Raw genomic sequence first — 16,861 nt, forward strand, 5'->3', positions numbered from 1 at the left:
AGAATTTTTATTCATGTGTTTTTAATTTGACAAATGCACTGTAATTTTATTTTTCCTTTGGAAAAAAAAAGTATTAATCTTTTATAAATGATGCATAATGCAGATAAAGATAGTATCCAGTATGGTAATTGTTTAAAAAATGTTTTTGTACTTCTGAAAAATAAATAAAATAAAAAAGTTAATCCGAAAGCACATTAATATATCATAAGGTTTATTATTATTTACCCCTCCCGTTAAGGATTAAAATACTATTATCCTCAAAACTTTTAAAAATTCAATGTTTTTTCCCTGATATTCAATTATTTTCCCATTATGTCTGTTATTTTCGTTAGTTGACTTGGTCAAAAGTTTTGATTGTCAAAAATTAAGTTTAATTAAACTCTTAAGCTTATTTTGTCTTTTAAAAAGTCCATAAAATTATTAAAAATCTAAGTAAATATAAAAATACTTTATAATTATTATTAATCTATAATATATTTACAATTATTATTTATTTGTATTTAAGATAAGTTTAACAATATTTTGTTTTCAAAAAATTAAATTTATTAAAAATATTAATAAAATCTAATATATTTTGTATAAAATTAAATTTAGATTTCTGTATAATTGGCTCCTTCAACATTAGTAGACTCCAAGATCTAACACATGCTCTCAATAATAATCAGGCCAAATGCATATTTATGCCCCTGAACTTTTCTGAATTAGTCACTTATACACCTCAACTTTGACAATGACCATATATTTGCACGTAAACTGACCTTTTCGTTATATTTAAACATTTTTGTCTAGTCAGCATATCGTGTAGTCACAAACGTCTATAAGGGAGTGAGTCCTTGAAAAAAGGTATTCTTTTATTAGAAAATAGATCACCTATGACTAATTTGTATCATGAGAACAATTTAGCTATTCTTTTTCATAAATTAGTCTATAATTAATATTTCAATCTAAATAAATATACTTATTAGTAAAGTTGTTATAAAATTAATATTTTTAGAAATTGTATCTATCTTAATTTATCTATTACTAATAATTAAAACAATTTAAAATTTGTTAAGATATTATTTAATTTTTCATATATATATATCAATGAAATGTTTACTAAAAATACAGTGATAGTTTATTAATATATTACTAATATTAAGATATAGTTTACAAATCCAAATAAATTATTACGAATTTATATTAAAAAAAGAAAACATTTAGTAAATTTAAAAGAATCACTGTAAAACAATATTCAAATTGCAAGAACATTTCATATATAACGATTCGAATATAATATTATCCTAAAAAGATAATTTTGAAATTTATATTTTCACTGATTATATATCTCATTTGGAAACTTTAATTAAATTTGATAATTTTTATTTCTCTATATACTTTGTTAAACTAGCAATAAAAAATTGATTATGATATAACAAAAAATATATAAAAAAAGATAAAATAATTAAAATCAATCTATCAAAATTAAATTAAAAATAAAATAATATATATACCTTAATTTATGAAAAAATTAATAAAATTAATAAAATCTGACAGTTTATTAAGAGTTTCAGAAAGTAACGTCCATCACTTTTTGATAATGTGTTTAAATGTAATAAAATGTTAAGTTTAAGTATGTAATTGATTATTGTGAAAGTACTTGAGGTGCGTAATAAATATGCAAATAATTGATTGGCTACTTTAGTATTGATAAAAATGCCTCCATAACTCATATAAAGATAGTGATCGAATTATAATTGCCAAACTTGAAACTGAAAAAAGAAAAGACATATGTGCAAACAATTTTTTCACCAAACTTAGCTACAAGGCTGAAGGTCAAACAATATACGAAGCTAATCATCGAGAAAACTAAGAATTGTTAAGCGGCATTCTGTACCAACTTAATGCGTTATTATATACATTAATGGTTTAACTTAATGTAAATATGTAGTATTACATTAAACAAAATTAACTACTGGGACGATTTTTTTTTTCTTCAAAAAACCCCTAGCTAATCAGAGAGCTGGGCTGCATGCAAGGCCCCCCCCTCTCGGTTTCGAATACCGGGTATTGAGCAACTTAACTTAATATGATGAGAGCTTGGTCGAGGATTACAATTTTTGTAGGCTTACTGTATTATAATCTTTTAACATAATATCATAGTTTAATTTATCAATTTTTGATGATTAAACTTTTATTTTATATCAACGGGATGTTGCTATAGCAATTGAGGCTAATATTTACTTAATTTCGTGGCAACAGAAAAGTTGAATATTCGCATATCTTATTGTTGCCACAAGCCAGCCTGAATTGCCTATAGCTATCACCAGTCGATATAAAAATGAAAATTCCGTCATCAAAATATAACAAATTAATGATGGTAACTCGCTTTATCATCCTAACAAGTCCTATCTGGCTCGATCGTGTGTTGGGGCAGTGGCTCCAATTAACAATGGTAGCCGTTATGTAAAAAAGTTATAGTTTAACTCATTTTGTCGCCCTAATATATCCGGCTTTGTTCAGATTAGTCGGGAGAGTATATCCGGATATCGCACAGTACGTGTACCAAAAAAATGGAAAACCCTAACTGGCTACTTCATTTGTTTTTGTTCTTGCACCACCAAAACAGCGGCTCTGGTATTAAAATCCTTGGATGCAAGCAAATCTCCGATAATCCCTAGCTCAGGAATCTCAGCCCATTTCTCTAAACCTAGTGTTTGCGGAGATTCTACACCAAATCGTCTCCCAACTAAAAAAAGATCAAATTCATCCACAATTGAATGAATTTGCAGTGCTGTTTCTGGTCCATCTTTCACCATTTGCTCTTTATATCTCAAATTCACACCATTTTCCTTACTTCTTTTCGCATTCTCCATCGCCCACGAATCAATCATTTCATCTTCAGGATTTTTCCCACAAGCCCTAATCGATGGTAGCAAATTTACAACCGTTAAATTCGCATTCGAGTCCTTCGCAATCCGTTTCGCTAACGACAACGCCTCCCGATCATCGCTACCACCCATAAATATCATGCATATAGAAAGCGGGACCGCCTCGGACACCGTTGTCGAAGAACGACGACCGAGCTTTCCACGGTCGAAAAAAACTGCCACCGAACATGGAGCTTTTTCAAGAACTTTACAATTTATATTCCGTATATTGCTATCTTCTTCTATGATACTTCCGTGGATAGACCATCGTCTATGGAGCGGAAGTAATATAAATGACGCGATCTTATCGAGCGCGAGTATAGATAAATCCTCATTCATCGATTTTAAAGGAGATATTGCGGTAAAAGCAGAAACCGATACACTATCCCAATTGTTTTGTTTAAATTGATTGAATGCAATAATGACATTATGTGAACTGGATTCATTTACCGGTTGCCGATTCTCGTGTGATATTAGGATCGGCGTGTCTCTTCCGATAAGTTGTAGTAGATGAAGAACGTAAACGTCGAGCGGTTTCTCCACGTTTGGATGAAAAGAATCGAGAAGTTTTAACGTTGATGTTATGTTTGCATCCTTGTAAATGCAGGTAAGAATTCGCATTTCGGATTTCGGTTTCAAACTTCTAATATTTCTCACTTGGTAACCTGCGTATTTTCTTGCAGGATCATAGAAGTATTTCACAAAGATTCCCACGAAGGTTGAGTTTATGAGCAAGCAAAGAACTAGAACTGCAAAAACGTCGTCGGTTACTATCTGCAATTTTTAAACAAGTGGTAATTAGTGACACTGCATTATATATATGTAATGTTCTTTTTTTGCTAGATTGCAATATATTTAATTTTTATATAATAGTGAAGAAACTTTAATTTTATCAACAATGACAGTGAACAGAGACATGATATTCATCATTTTTTCAATAAAATATCAAACATTTGTATGTTGTGTTGATTATAGCCCAATTTATTCAACTTATCAAAACTAGTCATTTTTGACATATATTTTTTTTTTATAACCATTTTTGAATCGAATTGATTTTTAAACCATCTTAGGGGCCGTTTGGTTCGCCAAAAAAAAGGGAGAATGGAAATGGAATGGAAATGATTTCCATTGTTTGTGTTTGTTTTGTCAAATTACACTAAGGAATAAGAATGTGATTACCCTTTCAATGGGAATTACCCATTCCCCTTTGGGAATGAGAATCAAGATTTAACAAAATATTTTAATGATAAATAATAAATATATAATTATTAAAAAAATTATTTTTAAATTTTAAAAAATATACATAAAATAAAAAAATATTTTTTAATATTTTAAAAAAAATTTATTTTTTGTTCTTTTAAAGTAATTTTTTAAAAAAATTATTTAAAAAAAAAATTTAAAAAATTAATTTTTTTTAAAAAATATTTTATTTTAAAAATATAATTTTTTTTATATAAAAATTTTTTTAAAAAATAAAAAAAAATATTTTTAATAAATAATAAATAATTTTTTTATTAAATTTTATCCATTCCCTTTCCCATTCCTACACTTTGAACCAAACAAAAAATGAAAACAATCATTACTATTTCTATTCCTTCTCATTCCGATTTCCAACTTTGAACCAAACGGTCCCTTATTGTCTACGCCACTGCCAACTTAACGAATAACTGATAATGCCACCATCGATCCCTAACCTAACCTAACCTAACCTAACATGCCTCAACCGAAAATACAATTCACCATTTTATATGGTTTAGGTATAAAGATTTCAATCATCAATTTTCTAAAAACTATTGGTGAAACAACAAACTTTTAAAATCCATGAAAGGGACAATAATTTTGACCTAATTAAGGCCAGGGACGAAGTAATTTTTTCTAAGGTAAAAGGATTTTATATATCCTAATTTTGACATGCATTCTTACAAAAATTAATACAGTTCGATCTGACAGTTTTGTAAATTAGGACAATTATATACAGAACGCCTTTGGTCTAACATAAATTGCTTACTACCTTTTTCTTAATGTTATTATATGTAATCGTTAAAGAGCAAAAAGGTCAATTCGACCCTCAAAACTAGCGTTTCATGATGAAATAAGTTGTTTTTAACCTTTTTAGTCAATTAAATCCCATAATTTGTATTTTATAGTCAAATAAGTCACTTTTAATTTTTAAATCCAAAACTTGTATTTTAATTTTGGCTAATTCCCTGAAAAAACCCCCACCTTTCAACACCCCTTCGTTTGCACCCTCACCTTTCAAAATCTCCAATTTTACCCAAATTCTCAACTTTCATTTTCAATTGCACCCTAAAAGTATTAAATTAGCCCTTTTTTATTATAAAAAAGTTCAAATCGATAATTTATATTTTAATTCATATTCTAAATAGTCCTCAATGTTTAAATTTCAAAAATAAAACCATATTTCTTAAAATTTTAAAAGTTAATTTTTTTATATAAAATAAAAATCAATTAAAAATATCATTAAATATGGTTTTTTTTGTTGAAATTTAAACATTAAGGACTACTTAGAACATGAATTAAAATATAAAGTATCGATTTCAACTTTTTTCTAGTAACAAAAGCCCAATTTAATACTTCTAGGGTGCAATTGAAAATAAAAGGTGATAATTTAGGTAAAATTGGAGATTTTGAAAGGTGAGTGTGCAAACGAAGGGGGGTTAAAAGGTGGGGGGGTTTTCAGGGATTAAGCCTTTAATTTTTAAAAGTCAAAGAACCCCTAATTTTTATATCTCAAACACGTAATTTATTTGATTCCGAAACACAAATTTAAGGATCTAATTGATCTAAAAAGTTAAAAATAACTTATTTGACCCCGAGACACAAATTCTGAAAGCTAGTTGATTAAAAATAATATTATTAAAAGTAATTTATTTGAGCCCGAGGTACAAATTGGAGGGTCCAATTGACCCTTCTTTTAATCATTAAATGTAATTGAAATAGAAATATTTACCAGAATATCTCTTGCTAGTATATATGCTGTAAGCTCCATGTTACCTCTGCTGGTCATAATCACAGAAAATATCAATGAATCAACAATTGGCATTTTCCAATACAATGCAGGTACCAAACATGATATGAATTTAGTTATAGATGGCAATGCCATCAATAGCAAGTATAATTTAATTTCCGAAAATTTCCATAAAATCAAGCTCAAATCTGCCCTAAGTATTGATGTAGTAACCGCAAGAGGCATCAATACCCCTAAAACAAAACCCTCGAACTTCTCTATAATCGCGGACCCTAACGGCGAGCCGGCCCGAATAAATAATCCAAGAACAAGTGGTCCTATGCATTGACCTTGTCGGAAAAATTTGAAATATATTTCCGATGCGATCACGACTATGATGATGAAATAAATGTAGGTGGATTCAACGGGTGATCCTTGAGGAGTTTGTCTCATTATCCACGACACGGACGGCCGAAAAATAAATACTGCAGCGAGAATATAAATCACGATTGCCGTACTTCCGACGAACATATTAGTCATTGAACTATCGACTGTTGCGATTGTAACTGACATAACGACAATGCATAGCATATCGCCGATTAATGCTGTAGATAATGCTAGCCGTCCGATCTCGGTGTTTGCAAGATTAAGTTCATCAAGAACATGAGCGATAATCGATAGAGTAGTGAAACATTGCATGATAACAACAATTCCGGCTTCGTATAATGTTTTTGTGGCGGATAAATTAGCTACATTAAGAAATACGACAAAAAACCCCGATAATAATGGTAAAATCACGATCCCTATACCACTAAACATGACGATTTTTCCAGATTTAAGTACTACTCCGGCGTCGAGCTTCACTGCACTCAAGAATAAAAACATTTGAAACCCTATTAATGCAAATGTAGATATTACTTCTTGGCTATCATGAGGAAATATTACACGTCTCATGAAATCTAATCTTCCGAGGCATGTTGGTCCAAGAACTAATCCCGCCTGTTTCACATAAAATATTCTTAATTAGTCATTTAAAACAATAGGTTATTTGAAAAGAAAATTAAACGAACAAGATAAGCTCATCTATATAGCACGGAAATAGAAATGCTAAATTGGAAACACCAAAGCAGCACAACAGAAAAATCATAATTTCTCAAAAATAGGCAATACGTTTATAGTAGTTTTAGAGTTTCAGAAGCGTTTCTTAAATTTTGAAAAAAAAACTCTAAACAAAAAACATGAAAGTAGAAAACGGAAAACCCATATTTTCTCAAGAATAGATTATAAATATAAAGTAGTATCAGAGTTTAGAAGTATTTCCGGAAACAGAAACAAAAACGCAGAACATAAAATGCAGAAAAATAATATATTTTTCAAGAACATATTATAAATATAGAGTAATTATCAGAGTTTTAGAAGCGATTTAAAAATAGTAACAAATTGTTAAAGCGTACAATTTAAGGAGATTTCGTGCAAAAGATAAGTATTTTGTTTAGAGCTAACTATTATATAAATTGCTTGGCGAAAAAAGGTTTTGTTTATAAAAAAGAACAAAATATTCTTATCTATCCATAACTATATATCATGATTTTAAAATTTTTCCACTTTAATCTAATATCTTTACGAATGTTGTCAAACATATTCATGGTTAGTTTTTAGCTGATGTGAAATCATGTTGTATATGCTAAATAGGATAAGTTTTTTGTACACGTGCACGTATAATGTTACACCATGTCATCTCTAAACAAATTCTGAATATATTTCACAAAGATAAAAAAAATTACAGACCAAACTGACAAAATTTTAACATCATGGGATATTTAACAAACGAGCCATAATTATGGGTAGACAAGGACATTTTGTCTTCTAAGAATTATACATTCCAAGAAATCTCAAGTGTCTATGGCCGAGGTCTATTTTATACGAAAACTTCTCGAATCACATGTTTCAGTATTGTATTTCATTTTAAATCTCCGGAATACTTCAAAAACTAAAATCTCTATATCTATATCAATTATTGTAAAGAAAATATATTTTAACCTTTACCATTTTATCATTTTCATTTCCGTGCTATATATAGACCGAGCTCGGCAATAATCTTGAGGCACAAGAGCACATTACCCTTTGTCATACAATTAGTGTTGAAGTTCACAAAACATCTTACTTACAAGAATCTGTGAGACAAAACTGGTGATGCCAATATGCTTAAGAAAAAAATGAATTGCTTGATAAACAATGCAAATGAGAGCGATTTGCAATTCGAGAAGCGGCAACGAGAATTTCAAAAAATCCGCCGGAGAATCCGTATTATTAAAAATGCCATGAGAATTGATCATAGGAGGATCAAGAGAGAAGCAAAATGTTGCTGTAACGAATGATGCATTCTTTGCTAGAAACTCCGGTTTTACTATATTAGTGTCCATAGTTTCATTTAAGAAAAATCAAAGAGAATTAAGAATATAAAACACAATTATATATTAAGGATTTATCATTAATTTTAGCATTCTACTTTTTCAAAAGAAAGAGCAAACTAAAAACAAGATTAGAGTGACCAACAAACTTAACAGAAAGTAATCAATTATTTAAACAGTACTAATTAACTAAGAAAATTATTATCATAGATAGTTTCTTTAAAACATCTTTAGCTGTAACTTCTTTTGTTAAAGGTACGTACTAATGTAGAAATACGTTACAACAAATTTCAAAACCATATTGGTATTACATAAATGATTAAGTAATTATAATAATAAAAAATAACAGTTGGGTCATGGGTGTTTGTCTAATAATTTTTTTTTTAATTCTGAATTCTTCTTCTTTTTATTGTTATGAACTAGTAGTTCAGCTTAAGTGTGCAATAGTCATAAACAAACGTAGGTAAATATAACCTACAATTAACTACTATTAATAGAAGAAAATATTTTGTTGGAATTTTATTTTTCTTTTTCCAAATGTGTGGTACCTTTGGAACTATCAGCCAAATATGGAAAAGCAGAAATAGAAGGATTTTCGATAGCACTAATTCAGATTTTGAGGATGTCATCTTTAATTGTTTTATGCGGGCGGCTTTCTTTTTTAAAAGTTATAATAGGAATTTTCTCTATACGGGATTGGATTTCTTTCGAAATCCGCGTTGTATTTTGTCTCAGGACATTTGATCTTTTGTTCTGATTCTCTTTGTCTAAGCTTTTAGTGTACTTCTTTATAAGTCACTTCTTGTACGAAAGCTTAGCGAATTGGTTCCTTGCCACTTCTCGTGGCTTTTTATAAAATTATTATTCATAAAAAAAAACTATCAGCCAATGAAAAATTATTTGCGTTCAAAGAATAAACATAAATACGTTCTTGTTTTAATTTCCTAACAGTACATTTTTTTTTACAGAAGTAGGAAAGATATTCATATAACCATTAAATATTAACAAAGTAGAGAACACATTTCAAAGACTACTTTTTACAATATTTCAAATAATATATCAATAGTTTATAAATCATTATTTTTCATGTCAACCACACATATATAAACTATTTTAGGTAATGTTATATCCTTAAAAATTATTCAATCATTTTTAATAAATACTTAAGAGATGTTCCAGTGCGTTCTCTGATTGTTCGACTTCATTTTTTTTCTAGGATAAATAATTTGTAAATTAATACTAACACAAAGAAATGGAAGGCAAATTAAACCTTAAGAGAGCTTTAAAAGAACTCAGGAAAATTACAGAAATAATCTAAACAACGAAATACATCAGTTTCTGAGTACGGAAATTTTGGGTGGTGAGACTTGTAATTAATGTTTTTTGATGAATAATATATATTATAAGCCACAAGAAATGACAAAAGCCATTTTAAAGCTTCCGCACAAGAAGTTGCACATTCAGAGTGGCACATTAAAATCTACGACTAAGAGAAAGGCTATAGAACATCACGGTCCGAAGAGAATATAATAAGAATTTCTAAGAAATCCAAACCTAAATAAGAAAACTCCCTATTACAAAGTTTGAATAAAAAAACTGTTTTTGAAAAGCAGTTAAAAATGACATCTTCCTTGGTCTGCGTCTTGTTCTTAAAAACTCTCCCATTTTTATATTTCCAATTATCCCAAACGACCAGAAACCACAGAACCCTCCATATATGTAAATAAGGTCCTCTTGAAATAATATTCTGCCACTATATCATGAAATCCACAAACGAAGAAGGAAAGATCCAAACCATATCAAGCTTATTCAGAATGTCACACCAAACACATTTCGAAAAATCACAATAAATAAAATGTGGTCATGCATCTCCACCTCACCACAAAAAATGCATAAAGAGTTATTAACCGTGATAATCAAATTACGTGCCAAAAAATCTAGCGAAAGAACTCTATTATGCAAAGCTAATCAAATAAAGAACTTAACATGTGGTGGTGCTTTAGAACTCCAAACTTACAAGAACGTTACCCCCTCGACATTATCATCCCATGCCCTCATTCCCTCCACAACATGAACTAGTTGCTAATTATTCTGACCATTAGCAACTACCAGCGTTGGACAGTTCAGACCAGAAGCAGCAGATTCCACGACATAAACCATTTGACCAGGAGCAGCAGAACTGTCAACAGTTAGATCCCGACCAGAATCAACATCAGCTGCTAGATTTTCCACAGAAGCAGACTCGTCAGTTCTTAAAAAAGGAAAATGTGAAGCAGCTGATTGTACATCAGTAAATGAAGCCCGTAACACATTCCCGTCCAAACTGCAATTTGCAGTTGAAAAACGGCAAAAAGAGGCAGTCGTGAACACTTTTGAATTTGTATTCCACCAAACTTGATCGAGTATACCCACCCGTTGAGCTATCAAGCTCAAAATACTAAAAAAATCACCGTGTAATAGGATCTCTGCGCCTCTCAAACGACGCCTCCATCTTCACCCATCCCTCCAAACATCACTGATGGTAGCTTGCTTTTTTTGATTTGAAAGATAAAAAAGGCGAGGAAAAAGACTACACGCTGGTCCATTCCGTATCAAATTATCGTTCCAAAGCGAAATAAAAGTTCCTTCACCAACATTATATTTCGAATTGTTAGTAAAGACTCCCCAAGCCTACTTGTCAATACAATACAATACAATACGAATATCAATTCCGTTGGCCCATTTAATGGTTTCATCATCACTTTCAAACAATTTTCCAAAATAGAATTGTCCACTGTAATTGATACCGCCGTCACCAAAAACTTCAAATTGATCATCTAAAATATATAGAATTAATATTAACATTTGTATTAATATTAATAAGTAGTTAAACAATAGATCTTAAATAATAATTAATCTAAACTAATTGTTTCCGGTCGCCGCCGCCCCTCGTGAGAAATGTTTGGGGAACCCTTTTGGACCGACGCCGTCGGTACGCGTCGATCCAGACAGGAGACGTCAACTAGGGACGTCTCAGACCTGGACCAATGCGATCCGGGGGTGCCGGTCAACAATTTTTTTCGACAAAAAAATTTAATTTTCTATTCTAAATCTTCTAAAAAAATAAAAATTACCTCGGGTAAAGCTGGGATACTCGTTTCCGATGTTTGAACTCGTTTTCCGATGAATTTGAAGCGTTATCTGTCATTACGGTTTTGAGATTCGAATAAGGTTAGGAGAATTTTTTTTGGTTTTGTTTAGAAGTGCGGGAGAGGGGTGTTTCCTAGTTACTAGGGGAAGTATTTAGTAATACCCTATTTTTATGAGTAAATTACTCTTATGCCTTCCATATTTATTGTAATCCATACTTTCGTCCTCTTTATTTGAAAATCAAATGATATAGTCTCTCATTTTTTTTTAATCAACATTTTAGTCTCTTTATTTTTTTTTAAGTTATTCAACTAAGTTAAAGGACTTAACTAAAAAATTAAAATTTTAATTACTTTTAACACAAGTATAAATAAAAATTACATTTTAAAAGATTCTAATAGCTTAATAAATCCATTTTTTTTATTTTCTTATATTTATATTTTTTATTTTTTATTTTTTATTTTCTTAATTTGTTTATTACTTTATTTACTTTATAAAAGGCCGAAGGTACAAAAAAACCCCTGAACTTTTCAAGAAAGTACAAGACAGCCCTTTTACTTTTTTCTGGCTCAAATCGACCCCTCAATTTTTTTTTTCGAACAAAAAACCCCCTCCATCCAAAATTTCCGTTAAATAATGACGTGGCACATAAGAAAAAGGTTTAAAAACATTCTTAATCTTTAAAAGACTTACCAAATTTATACTAATGAACCTTTTTAATCATTTTTACCCTCTTCTTCACTTAAAAACTTCTAAAAAAAACTTAATTAATTGTAACAAAACACTAATAAAACTTAATTGAAAAAAACGAATTAATTTTAAAATCGCCGCCGACTACCGAATCTACCGTCAGAACCCGCCGCAACCATCCAATTCAATTTTTTTAAAATTCTTTTTGAGAGGATGAACAGTGTTCATCCTCTCAAAGAGGATGAACTGTGTTCATCCTCATTTGAGGATGAACAACTGTTCATCCTCAAAAGAGGATGAGCAGAACTTGCTCATCCTCTTTTGAGGATGAGCAGATCTTGCTCATCCTCAAAAGAGGATGAACGCATCCTCAAAAGAGGATGAACGAACTGTTCATCCTCTTTTGAGGATGAGCAAGATCTGCTCATTCTCAAAAGAGGATGAACAGTTCATCCTCTTTGAGAGGATGAACACTGTTCATCCTCTCAAAGAGAATTAAATTTTTTTTAAAAAATTGATTTTTTTCGGTAAAATTTTAAAAAAATTAGTTGAATTCCGTTTAAGTTTTGACGTATCTAATTATATTTCTATTGGTTTAAATGGACTTCGATGTGTTTAATTAGATTATTACTTGTTTTGATTGTGTTTTGAAGTGTTTAATTAAGTTTCAATGTATTTAATTAGATTTCTATTTGTTTTAATTGTGTTTCGAAGTGTTTAATTAGATTTCAATTGGTTTAATTGAGTTTTAAGTGGTTTTAACTTATAATTTTATCTAATTATAGATATTTAAAAGCAAAAGATGGTGAAATGTGTTAAAAATATTATAGGTATAAATTTGGTAAGTTTTTCAAATATTAAGGCTGCTTTTGAACTTTTTCCATATGTGCCACGTCATCATTTAACAGAGATTTTGGACAAAAGGGGTTTTTTGTTCAAAAAATAAAATTGAGGGGTCGATTTGAGCCAGGAAAAAGTAAAAGGGCTGTCTTGTACTTTCTTGAAAAGTTCAGGGGTTTTTTTGTACCTTCGGCCTTTATAAAACTAAAAGTAAAAAAATTGTTAGTGACACTACAACAGATTAGATTTTTAGCGACCAAAAATTTCGTCGCCAAAAATTAGATTATCGTCGCCAAAGGTTTTAGAGACCAATTAATTTCGTCGCCCAGACCGTCGCCATAAAGGGGTCGCCTATTTGTAACTGCGACCAAATGACCTCAATTCGTCGTGGATTATGAATTCGTCGATAATCAATAGGCTTTAGGCGACGAATTCGTTTCGTAGACAAATAAACGATTGGGCGACGAAATAAGTGCGTCGCAAATAAGAGAACAAAAGGAGACAAATATTTTCGTCACCAATTGTACTAAATTATGTCACTAAATATAACTAACAGAGCCAATTTTCATCAGCAAAATTAAAAATACAGGAATTAGAAAAAAGGCTAATTCGATTCATAATGCTTTGAGCTAAAGCACCAAAAATAATAAATTTACAATAATGATAAAAACAATTACAATCTGAATGATTGTTCTTACTAATTAGTATATAAAACACCTACTTTGGCCTCTTTTCATCCTGCTACAGCCTATTCAATCTCTGTAAAGAAAAGCAAATTCAAAAATAACCAAATATTCTTTAAAAAATAAGCCACATAGAATTTGAACTTTCAACGCTTACCAATTTCTCTAATTTTACACTCTCTTCTGACGAAGCAAGACTCTTTCTCAATTTCTCAATTCCACAACAATTGTCATCGACTATTGCCTGCAATTTTTAGTGCAGTTATCAACTCTTTTGACTACTACATTTGTATAACCCTAGTTCTTCCAATCTTAAATTTCTAAATATAAAACCCTCAGGGCAGGTACCTATATTACAATAGCCCTAACCTTTAGTATAAGGGCTAGTCTACTTCTACAAATCTCTTATGATATTTACCAGTAATTTATGATATATAAACATAACAGAGTTAATAATGAGGAAGACAAAGGACACACTGAGTGACTGAAGTAAGTCGTGGAACTGATAACACTTCGTAGAATTGATTTTTTAGTGAAAAAAGTGTAAGATAATAAATTTAGACACAAGAAATGATATGTTTACCTGTGTGACGTGGCTTAGAATCTCTGAACACAAACCAAAAGTTCTTAGTCCTGATGGGATTAAGAGCGTGATCTACAAGATCTACTTGAAACACAAAATAGAACATTCATCAGATCACCTCAATTTTCAAAATTTAAAATGAAGACATGAAAATTACTTAAAAAAGAGATGTTTACGACGGTGATGTCAACTAACCAGGCGATAGCATCGAGTAATGAAATGCCGCAAATGCGTATCTGTGGAAAGTTTTTACCAATGTATCGTTTTTGAGCTTGTCAAATGCCGCAAATCCAAAATTCATGTTTTAAAATGATTAGGATAACAAGAGCATACCTCCTCAACATGCCGGGCATCTCCAAGCATACAGATCATCTTCTGGGATGTGTGGCAACTTGACAAAACCTCTAAAATGTTTGTCTTGTTGGGGATCATAATTCTTAAGCCCAATCTGAAGCTCCATCGTCTCAGTGAACTTGGTTGCTTGTCCTTTGAGGCAGCCATTATGACAGAGATTGCAACTCTCAATGCTTCTCTGAAGCTTACTGAAAAATACAAATACAAAACCACAACAACAACTGTTAAAGATTCAAAAATAGCATTGGGGAGACGGAATAAGGAGCAACAATAAAATTGAATGAAGCCTAATCATGAAAGTAGAGAAGTGACAGATCACTGAGTTTTATGTGAGAAAAAGTATTTTCAAATTCAATTTCTTATAGATTACAGCCATACTCCAACCAATTGAGTTTCAACTATCTCTTGCAACCCATAAAGTCCATCAGAAAACCACCAATATCAAGTAAAATGACATCCAACTTGATGATGAAATTGTAATTTGAATGAGAAGACTCTACCAACGGTATCAATTCTAAAAAGAATTGTAATAAAAGTGCATCAGTCATTTAATTGCAGTAGTAACTAAAGCATGTTAAATAAGTGGCTATAGCATAATACAATTTAATGACCCTTACGAGGTTGATGAATCGACTGCTTGAAATAAATTCCTATGGAAATCAGTCCTATTCCAGGTACAATTCTTTGTACAAGATGGCAACCCACTGATAGAAACAATAATAAACTTCACAAAAACTATTTATTACTTTACAAAAGCTAAATTCATATGCATTACTTAATCAAATGTATATTTCAAAAATTATATGTCAAATAGATGCACTCAATATCTAGACAATGATGCTTGATGATCCTGGGGAACAACTACTGCAGAGAAAAGGTATTTTATTGACATTTTATGGAAAATAGATGCACTCAATATCTAGTCAATCAAACAATAGAAACTAAAAGTGAAATAGGCATGAAAAAACAGAGAAATAAAAATTACCGTCCAAGGATCAGAGTTCTAATTAGCATAATTAACCTTGGAGGCGGAAGCAACAACACCTCCATTGTACCGTCTGCTGTAATAGAAGCATCAAAAGATTTATTATGAGCTTTTCACTATAGATCTCAAGAATCCAAAAAAAAATTAGGTTAAAAAAATCAAAGACAGAGAGTCGGGAAAAGAAAACACAAGCAGGTAAAGCTTTTTCTGAAATCTAACTCGTTGAGTCACTCGATAACTTGTTAATGGAAGGTCGAGAGGAAAGTCAGCAACCGCACCTCATCCTAGCTCATAAGCTCTTCCTTCTCACTCACCCTGCTCAAGTCACTGAGAAAGTCCACTTCGAAGAGGAGGAGGAGGTCTCCGCCACCGTTGAAGCTTACTGTAACTGACCGATTCAGTCCAGATCTCAGCTTCTAAATCTGATATAACTTGAATTATGTTGTTTGGTTTTTGATTTGAATTTGTAGATAGCTCCTTTATACGAAACCCTAGTTAGCTAAGAATAATCGCTTGAAGGAAGACGGCGTATTTGAGACATTTTTTTTTAATTGACAGAGAAAGAGTACTTTAAGAAAATAAAATGAAACCCTAGTCCCGATTTGTTTTTCTATTTTCTAAAAAAAAGATTTATTATACGCCCGTACTTTAACATTCTTTTTCCTAATTACAAATAACGACGAATTGATAATATAGTAGATAATGGTTCTGATTTAAGGACCAAAATCTTACGGTCACCAATAATTTCGTCCCTATTTCATCAATCTGTTGTAGTGTGAATATGAAATAAATAAATTAAAGTCATGATTAAATCATTAAATTTTATAATAATATAATTTTTATTTATACACACTAAAATTATAAGTTTAAGTACTAAATTGACATAATTATCATTTATAAAAAAAGTTACTAAATTGAACTCTATTTTCTTAATTAAGCCATCTCATTTAGTTGATTAACGCCAAAATTAAATGGAAAGACTAAAACACTACCGGAAAAAATAAATAGAGAACCATATCGTTTGATTTTTAAATAGGGGTAATGTCATAAAAATTCACCAACGTTACATGTTTTCTCAATTTAATTATGTTCTTTACAACTTCTCATAAAAATACACAAACTTTCATTTTTTTTCCAATTTTATACACGGTGCTGACGTGAACTCATTCATTGGTGCAATTTGCTGAGGTGTAGGTCATTTTTAACCAATGAATGAGTGACACGTCAACACCATGTATGAATTTGGGAAAAAAAAAATGAAAATTGATGTATTTGAATGAGAAGTTTTAAAAAATGTGATTATTGAGAA

At 30.6% G+C, this 16,861-nt stretch overlaps 1 protein-coding gene and 1 long non-coding RNA gene across 8 annotated transcripts; both read right to left on the minus strand.

The window, feature by feature from the left end:
* Positions 1 to 2,570: 2,570 nt before the first annotated feature.
* On the minus strand, positions 2,571 to 8,300 carry LOC126674613 (cation/H(+) antiporter 3-like). Its single transcript, XM_050369092.1, has 3 exons — positions 8,046 to 8,300; positions 5,881 to 6,876; positions 2,571 to 3,683 (listed from the first exon to the last, which is right to left on the minus strand). The coding sequence occupies exons 1-3, from the start codon at positions 8,298 to 8,300 to the stop codon at positions 2,571 to 2,573; spliced, it is 2,364 nt and encodes a 787-aa protein (XP_050225049.1).
* Positions 8,301 to 13,539: 5,239 nt separating this feature from the next.
* Positions 13,540 to 16,156, minus strand: LOC126668579 (uncharacterized). 7 transcript variants are annotated; one of them, XR_007638355.2, is made up of 7 exons: positions 15,831 to 16,156; positions 15,553 to 15,625; positions 14,547 to 14,755; positions 14,409 to 14,449; positions 14,214 to 14,294; positions 13,788 to 13,874; positions 13,540 to 13,706 (listed from the first exon to the last, which is right to left on the minus strand). It is a non-coding gene; the product is annotated as an uncharacterized LOC126668579 (long non-coding RNA). The 7 variants fall into 7 exon arrangements; XR_007638352.2 differs by having other exon boundaries at positions 15,553 to 15,628; XR_007638354.2 differs by having other exon boundaries at positions 15,772 to 16,156.
* Between the last annotated feature and the right edge of the window lie 705 nt (positions 16,157 to 16,861).

Source organism: Mercurialis annua, linkage group LG1-X (assembly GCF_937616625.2).
Source record: "Mercurialis annua linkage group LG1-X, ddMerAnnu1.2, whole genome shotgun sequence".
Lineage (NCBI taxonomy): Eukaryota > Viridiplantae > Streptophyta > Magnoliopsida > Malpighiales > Euphorbiaceae > Mercurialis > Mercurialis annua.

Excerpts from the sequence above, each read along its gene's own strand:
- LOC126674613 (XM_050369092.1), bottom strand. The coding sequence starts at position 8,300 with ATGGACACTAATATAGTAAAACCGGAGTTTCTAGCAAAGAATGCATCA. Across the intron at positions 6,877-8,045 it reads GTTTTGTCTCACAGATTCTT|GCGGGATTAGTTCTTGGACC; the intron begins GTAAGTAAGATG and ends TATGTGAAACAG. Across the intron at positions 3,684-5,880 it reads TACTAGCAAGAGATATTCTG|ATAGTAACCGACGACGTTTT; the intron begins GTAAATATTTCT and ends TAAAAATTGCAG.